The sequence below is a fragment of the Volvox carteri genome (genome assembly GCF_000143455.1).
Source record: "Volvox carteri f. nagariensis unplaced genomic scaffold VOLCAscaffold_42, whole genome shotgun sequence".
Taxonomy (NCBI): Eukaryota; Viridiplantae; Chlorophyta; class Chlorophyceae; order Chlamydomonadales; family Volvocaceae; genus Volvox; species Volvox carteri.
Window position 1 is genome coordinate 983,996 of NW_003307585.1, and position 8,115 is coordinate 992,110.

An 8,115-nucleotide genomic window follows, 5' to 3' on the forward strand; every position below is an offset into this window, starting at 1 on the left:
AATTGGTGTGCAGCGTGAGGAGGGGTTTTTTTCGTGTGCAAGAGCGTGTTGGGGGTTTGAAGGGGATTCGAATGGTGGAAGGAATAACGGACGATCGTCACAGGCGGCGGGAGATATGTCAACTGCCGATGGTGGTGGTGGTGGTGGTGATGGTAGTAATAGTGTTAGTGATGGTTGTGGTGAGGAGATGCGATATGAGCGATAGTAAGGGAAGGAGGGAGGCGCACGGGGGGCACGCGCCTCGTATGTCTGTCTGTCTGTTTGTACGTGTGGCATGCACTTGTGCGTGTGTGTGTATATACGTGTATGTACGGCTATGTAAGGAACCCCGGGAGAAGCATTCAACATGTCCACTCCAGGAAAATGAGAATGAGACTGAGAGAACTTTTTCCCACCGAATAAGAACAGAAAGAGGGAAAGGGGGGTAAGACGAACCCCAAACGAACCACAGACGAACCACAAAAGAGGGAAAGGGGGTCTTGGACAGATCCTTTGGCACCAAAGAGGAGGAGTGTGAGGAGGAATGAGGCTTAAGCAATGTCAGCAGATCCCCACCCACCCTTCCCCAGGACGCACACACGGCAGGTACACGCACCCACAAACCGACGCCGCTGTTCCACTGCTTCACGTTGCGCGTCCGCATCCGCATCCGCCTCCATCTCCCCCAAACCCAAGTCCAAATCCGCGGCCATGTCTCTGTTGACGGCGACATTGTCTGACGGAGACTGAACCCGCTGTCCCAGATACGCGCCAAGGGGCCCAGGGGGAGCGCTGGCGGCGATGACGGCGGATCTAGGCTGCCGTACAACGGCGGCGGCAGTGGCGGCAGACAAGGCGTCATGTGCGGTGGCAGCGGCGCGCTCTATTGCTGTCATTTTGCGGCGCCCCGTGCGGAAGCGGAAGGCCAAGGCCGAGGTGCTAGCGGCAGCAGCGGCAGCGGGAGATGGCGAGGACGCGGCTGTCGTGTTCGCTGTCGTGCAGGCTGCAGTAGTCGTTGGTGGCGAGGGTGACGCCTTTGCGGTGTAGCAATTCAATGCGGAAGTGGAAGTGGCTGAGGGAGTTTGGCGGTAGGATTGAGGACGGTGTGAAGGAGTAGAGGGAGGAGGAAGAAACGTTGCCTGGTGTAGCGTGGACATGGCCGATGGAGCAAGGGTTTGTGATGGCGCAGGGATAGCGGAGAAAGGACGTGGCCAGGTGTGCAGAGCCTGAACATAAGGGAAACAGCTTCTTATCACTATGAAGAAAGGATAATTATGCCAGTAGCCGGATGGAACGGCTTTGAGAGCCTCCTCCGCGTGGCCGCACCCTCATGGCTGTCGCAACGGTCTTGCGTGCTCGGACGTGCCGGCACCACATACACGCCGCCAAGAAAGAAAGAGGAGCTATTAGATTACTGTAAAACCCCACGTAAAAATAAGAATTTGTATGAAAGACTTGACCTTTCGGAGCTGGAAGTGTTTACAAGTCGGCTACTGAGTTTGTGGCTTCAGGGTACCTGGTTGTGAGTGGAAGGTTAACGTTTAATACGTCATTCGTCCCTTGCCAAGCCTACTTCATCTGATGTAGGCAGTCACCCACCATGCCATCAGTGGGCTAAATTGGGGCTAAAAGAGAGACAATGGGGAGTTCCATAGAGCCATCGTACGCCTTTGTAGCATTCAGGTACGCTGATTTCGGCTTATACAAAAGTGTGTGTATATCCGCCCAAAAAGGATCCGAAGCATGGATCTAGCAGTAGGCAACTCACCATTTCCTGTTTGTGGTTACAGCTCAGTGTGTCTAAGATTAATTGATATGTCTAGAGCAATATTTTTTGCAAAGCTGCTAACATTGCATATTGCATATAGACTATGTGAACCAAAGGCTGTCATGAACAATTAAGTTATGCCTCCTCCCAAACTTTCTTACAGATGTGTGCTGCACGCTCCCAGGGCACTGTATATTGCCGATACTGTTGGAAAGAACTGAAACGTAGGCAACAGGGGCCTCCACTGGTTAATGAAGCGCTCCCATCCAAATAGCTCCTCAGGCGGGGCAACACATGGGGGACCACCGCCAAGAAAACAACAAATTGTGGGTGTCGATTACCCGCGGGCAGTTAACCCAGTTTCGGTATGCGCTCCCTGGCAAAGCAAACAGCCACTTCTGCATGAACAGCCAGGATGCATAAGCTTGATCAGAAGCACAGACACCTCCAGCATGTCATATCAAGAGAACCTCGCGGTAACCGCTTCCTCGTACGTACCGGCGCAACCGGCATCCCTTGGCCCGTTCGCTACTCTGGGCGACACCCGACTGCGCAACGCACCAGGCAAACGTCTGGCCCAATCGCAGGAAGGCAGCAGCTTGGAAGCACCTTTCCAAGTAGTACCGGCAGGGAGTGAGCGTGGGCTCCGCCCATGTGACCTGGAACCCGCGTCGATTGCCTCCATCGGCGCGCTGCCGCCGGCGCAGCATACACAGGGCATAGTCATGCACCATCATTATCAGCCCCAGGGGCCCCAGCAATACTCCACGCACCAGCTACGACCAGCGGCAGAGACCGGATTGCAGCAGGCACATCGACACCAGCAACCGCACCACCTGCGGCAGCACCGGCCCCAGCAGACACCCAACTCACAAACCTCATTTGAATATCGCATCCTTTGCCCACTTGAACCGCCATTCAATTCTCGCCCTCAATATCAACATCAGCAGCAGATGGGCCAGCACGCGGGGCCCCAGCCCACTCTTACACAGGACATCCTGCCTACACGACCCGCTTCAGCCCCGCCTCCAGGTCGCGCAGGTCACGCGACCCTCGTCACCTCTCCCGAGTCACGGCATCATATCTTCACGGCAGCCCCACCACCAGCACCGGCTCTGGGCAGTACCACCGCCACAGAACCCCAATTCGACGCTCCCTCTGCGCGCACAGCCTCGGCACCAACCACAGCTGTGGCCAGCACAACAGGCACAATCACAGCCGCGCATCCGCTGTCTTCGATATTCCAGTTACTACAGCAGCCTCCTAGCCACGCTGAAGCTGCCCCAGCGCCAGTCCTCAGCAATAACCCGACAGCACGATCCAGCGGCGGCATCAGCGGTGCCTTAACCACCGGCTCAACTTTACATCATCAGATGTGCGACCGAGTGCATGCAGACGTGCTCCTGGTGTCCGATGGAGGGCTACCTCCCCCCGCGCGATTTGGGTCAGCGCCACATACACGAGTTGGAATCCCGACCAGCGGTGGCGATCTGGGTCAGGATGGCTTAGATAGGACGCGGCACAGGGGCTTCCCCGGCGACGCAAGCTGTATGTCGGGGTCCTTTTGGAGCCCTCCCCCGCCGAGCGTGGAGGCTCATGACCAGTCCTTCGGACAGACCACACGGCGAAATCCGGCATACCAGCAACATCAGCACGGGCGGCAGCAGCAGCAGCAACAACAACAGCACGATCGACAGCAAGATGGACAGCAAGATCGACAGCACCAACAGCACCAACAGCAGCAGGAACAACAGCAACAGCAGCAATGCACGTATCATCGACGCCAACAGGAGCAACAACGACGACAGCAACCACAACAGCAGCACCAGCAGCAACCGCAACAAACCCCCCAGGAGGCGCCACAGCAACCGAATCACGTAGCCGCGCAGCAACGGCCATGGCAACCTCCGCCGTTGGAGCCAAGGCATCGACCTGTCCGCCAGCAGCCACAGCAACAACAGCAACAGCAACAACAGCAACAACAGCAACAGCACCAAACGCAGCAGCGGCAAGAGCGGCAACAACAGCGGCAGTATCAGCAACCGCAACTGAACCTGCAACCATCAGGACGGCAACAAAGCCACATATTCCAACAACAACAACAACAAATACAGTATCAGCAACAGCAGCAGCAACAACAGCAGCAGCACCACCACCACCAACAACAACAACAACAGCAAATACAGCAGCACCAACACGTGTCACAGCAGCAGCCGCAGCAGCAGCAGCAGCGCCAGGGGCAGCAACAGCACGCGCCAGGGCCGGGGCTTGGCCAACCTGGTCCATTGCAATGGGCGACCATGCCAACCGCTGCTGCAACGGGGTCAGCGGCGGTGACTGCTGACGGTGCGTCCTTAGACTCTAAGGGCGGGGCATCGCCGGGCACTCCTGGCGGATCGGTGGCGAACCCTGTGGCCATGGAGACGGCCCACGGGGCTGTTACCAAAGGGCAAGACGCACGCGCGACCGATGCCCTGGCTCCGGCAGGCATAAGCGCCGCGTATGGCGACAGTGCCAGTGGAGTTGACAGCAGGAAGGGGGCACAGCCAGCGGCGAACGGTACCATGCCTCCCATGGAGAACTTCAAGGTATGGCAGCTACAGTGGTGGGCGGCATCGTACACCCGCAACACGAGCACTTGACGCGGGGGGGGGCGCATGTTGTGCAGAGGCGCACAGGCGGTGCGAAACTCAGACGCGTCTTGGGGCACATGAAGACGTTAAGTGGCCTTTGATTGTCCTTTTGGCCCTTTCCCAGCTGTGTGCCATCCGTGTCTCTCCTCCCGTTAGATGCCGCGGGCCCCTGATTCCATGCAAAGTGTAGATCGCGCAATATCGCACAATACAAGCTCGCGGATTTTCCCTGCTTCTTAGCTTGGCGACGCATTGTGTGCCTTTAATTCATGGTTCTTTCCTTGGCGTCGTTGTAAATATCGACCGCTGTGACTGACATCCCTCCATCCCCCGTTGTCCATCGCAGCGTCCCCTCCGCATGGCGCTGTCCGACTGGATTCAACATGCGGGCGTGGTCGCGGCCTTCGCCTCCAAGGGCGTGAACAAGTTGTATCCATGGTAAGCAAGCAGATACGCGCCACGTCGCCGATGGCTGTCGCCGTCGTCGGCGCCTCGACGAGTCCTTTCCAAGGAATACAAACCGTTTTAGAGTTTGGGTTTTAGCCGGGGGAACGTGAAGTAACCTAACTCCCCCGGAACGCCCTCACGTTGCGCTGTGGGTCTGGCGCCCGCAGTCAGCTTTTGGGTTGAGGGGTTCATTTTCCTTCTTCGTCCGTCCTCCCCTCTCCTTCCTGTGGCCAGTGGGCTATTGATGGAGTTTGAGGTCTGGGTTTTGCAGCAGGGCGTGTGTGGTTGTGTGTGTATATTCGCTCGCATGGCATACATCACCATTACCATCGCTATCTCCATCACCATCACCATCATCATCACCATCGCCATCATCATCATCATCATCGTCATCCCTAGGAGCAGCCCGCGCGAGAGTCATAATGAGGCTCACCTTTTGGGTAGGGGTCGCGATGGCGCAGTAGATGACCGCGCCCTGGGCGAGCATACGGGCGTTAGGCCCCGGGGGGAACCTCCCGCGCTTACTCAGCCTGCCCTTTCCAATCGTGGAGAGCAAGTGTCGGCTGGGGAATTCGGGTTGTATTTTCTTATTGTGGGGGTCATCAGTCTGTGGCGGGGTGCTTTGGCTGAGCTTGTAAGTAGACAGAGAGTCAGTCAGTCAGTCAGTCAGTCAAGATGATGAGCTTAGGATGGTGAGCTTAGGTAAAGCAACAATTGCTCGTGGCGTCTTCGTCTTCGCGCGCAGGCAAGCAGCAGCGTTGGAGTGCGGCGAGGACGGCCGCAACCTGGTCTACTGCGCGCCTACTTCCGGTGAGGCTGTTCCCCTCTGCGGGCTCTCGTGGTACCGCCATCCAACCCTTAGTTCTTCCTGCTTCACCCATCTCACCCATCTTACGTCCGCTTCGCTAGGGAAACCTATCTGCCGGTTAGTGGTGTACTCCCATTGTTCCACATTTCTCTTAAATCCAGGTTCGAGCTCTCCGATGCATGCATGAATGATCCACGCACCCCACACCATGCACCACGCGCTTGTATCGTTTTGTGTGTACACCGGCACTGTATTTGGACCTGTGTGTGCGTTTGTGTGTTTCACCGTGGCCGTGACGTGAATGCTGGTGGGTCTCGGGGGTCGAAACCGTGCGCAGGTGGAAAGAGCCTGGTCGCGGAGGTGCTCATGATCCGCCGCCTGCTGGCGGCGGCGGCGGCGCGGAAACAGCCCAGGGGACCGCGGGCGCAGGCGACGGCGGCGGCAGCAGTTGTCCCTCGCGCTCTGCTGGTTCTGCCGTATGTGAGCATTGTGTCTGAGAAGGCGGCGCACCTGACGCAAGTCCTAGCGCCCCTACGGGGGAAGGTGCGCGGCTACGTGGACTCAGATCAAAAGGGCGCACCTCTGTCGGCTCCGGTGAGCAGCTATAGTGTTGGGGGCTGGGTTGTCGCTGTGGCTGTTGCGGTTGCTGCTGCGGTTGCAGTTGCTGCGGGAAAGCCTACGTGCAATGGAATGCCCTGCATGCATGCATTTCCGTTGCATGGATAGCCATGCGACCCGGCGCGGCACAGGCTTGCTGCATGGTACGACAGCCTGCACATCCACATGACGGAACCGTTGGGGGGGAATGAACACGTGTTGCTCGCCAACGGTCAGTGTACAACATGTAACATATACGTAACACATTTCCACATATGCACAACCACATGCATGCATGCATGCGTGATGTACGTGTACCTGTATTCCTACATGCGTACCTCTTCACGTATATGCATGATTTAAGGGCATGCATGGTGCAATGGAAATGTGCAGTCGGCCTAGTGTGAGTGTGTCTTAACCCCACGCATGCCGGGGCCGGGATGCCGCCGGGTGGGGTCGGCGCCTGATGGAACGCAGGACGAACTGGTTGCCGTGGTGACCATGGAGAAGGCGAACAGCACCGTGAACCGGATGATGGCGGAGGGGCGGCTGGGGGAGCTGGTGTGCGTGGTGGTGGACGAGGCGCACATGGTCGGCGACCCACACAGGTACGCCTGGGCTGGGCTGGGCTGGGCTGGGCTGGGCTGGGCTGGGCTGGGCTGGGCTGGGCTGGGCTGGGCTGGGCTGGGCTGGGCTGGGCTGGGCTGGGCTGGGCTGGGCTGGGGCAGTGAAGGAAAGGAAACCGCCGATGAGTAAACCTGCAGACAACAACCCCCTTAAGGGACTTTACTCGTTTATTAGTCCTCAAATAAAGCCCTAAATACCCTCTGGATCTCGTGAGCATGTGGTTGACAGCTGGCTATATCGCCGAATTGCTGGATCACTCCTGCATACCGTGCCAGCTATCACCGCACACATGCCCGTGGCCATGCCTATTTTTGTTTTTTTATTCCGGCTCCCACCCACGCTCCCCATTCCGGCTCCCAATCCCACTGACTCCCTCCCGCCTGGAGGTGGCTCTCATCCACAGGGGCATCTGCCTGGAGCTGTGCCTCACAAAACTCCGCTTTGCGGCTGCCGCGGCTGCAGCCGCCGCCGCTGCAGCCGCTGCACCCCCGCTGCCCGCTTCAAGGGGTGTAGACGTGAACACAGCATCCGCCGTCCCTTCACAGCCGCCCCTGCCCTCGTTCTCCTGTCAGCTGGTGTGCATGTCGGCCACCATGTCGGGGCTTGATGATATGTGCGGCTGGCTGGGGGCTCGGCTCTTCATGACGAACTTCAGGTGAGATCCAGCGGCGATCCTATGGGGGTTCGGCGGAGGCTTTAGTGGCTGGATGCTTGATGGCGGGGTCCTTGGGCAGGGGCGTGCCTGTGGCGGAGTGGTGGTGGTAGCGGTAGTGGAGGACAGTGAGGAAGGAGGCAACCAGACGAAAAACAAATTTATGACCAGACACAAATGCAGATGGAGAATGCTTTAGTGGAGGGTTTTGGCGGTGGGCGGGTGGGTGGGTAATAATGAACGGTACGGTCGGAGTGTGGCAAATCCCGAAGCCTGAGGCCGCTTCCGCGCTGGCCCCAATCCCCCCGCGCACGCACGAGGTCATCACTCCGCAACTCTGTGCAAAACTGGGGCCGGCCCGCTCCCGCAGGCCCGTACCTCTCACGGAGTATGCCGTATTCAAGGGAAAGGTCTTTCGGAAGCTCAGTCCGCGTGAGATGGAACAGAAGAAGCTCGCCTTGATGGCTGCTCAACAGCAACAAGAACAACAACAACAGGAGCAGGATCAGAAACACGAAAAGATGGAGAAGCAGGAACTGGAAAAGCAGAGGCAAACGCGGGCGGAGCCGGGTGGTGGGGGCGGTGGCGAGGGTAAGCTCCGGGA

At 58.1% G+C, this 8,115-nt stretch overlaps 2 protein-coding genes across 2 annotated transcripts in view; one reads left to right on the forward strand and one right to left on the reverse strand.

Annotated features, from left to right (window-relative positions):
* Positions 1–4,322, reverse strand: part of VOLCADRAFT_95251 (uncharacterized protein) — a gene marked incomplete at both ends in the record, with an annotated part of 8,816 nt that extends 4,494 nt beyond the window's left edge. Inside the window, 5 exons of the mRNA XM_002954406.1 lie at positions 596–1,051; positions 2,521–2,583; positions 2,849–2,935; positions 4,025–4,156; positions 4,208–4,322. Of these exons, the coding sequence (XP_002954452.1) occupies positions 596–1,051; positions 2,521–2,583; positions 2,849–2,935; positions 4,025–4,156; positions 4,208–4,322 (853 nt within the window). The remainder of the gene's footprint in view (positions 1–595; positions 1,052–2,520; positions 2,584–2,848; positions 2,936–4,024; positions 4,157–4,207) is intronic.
* Positions 4,323–6,658: 2,336 nt separating this feature from the next.
* Positions 6,659–7,518, forward strand: VOLCADRAFT_64723 (uncharacterized protein; the record flags this gene model as incomplete). Its single annotated transcript, XM_002954334.1, has 2 exons — positions 6,659–6,840; positions 7,263–7,518. 2 exons carry the CDS (start codon positions 6,659–6,661, stop codon positions 7,516–7,518), a joined length of 438 nt encoding a protein of 145 aa, XP_002954380.1.
* Positions 7,519–8,115: the final 597 nt, after the last annotated feature.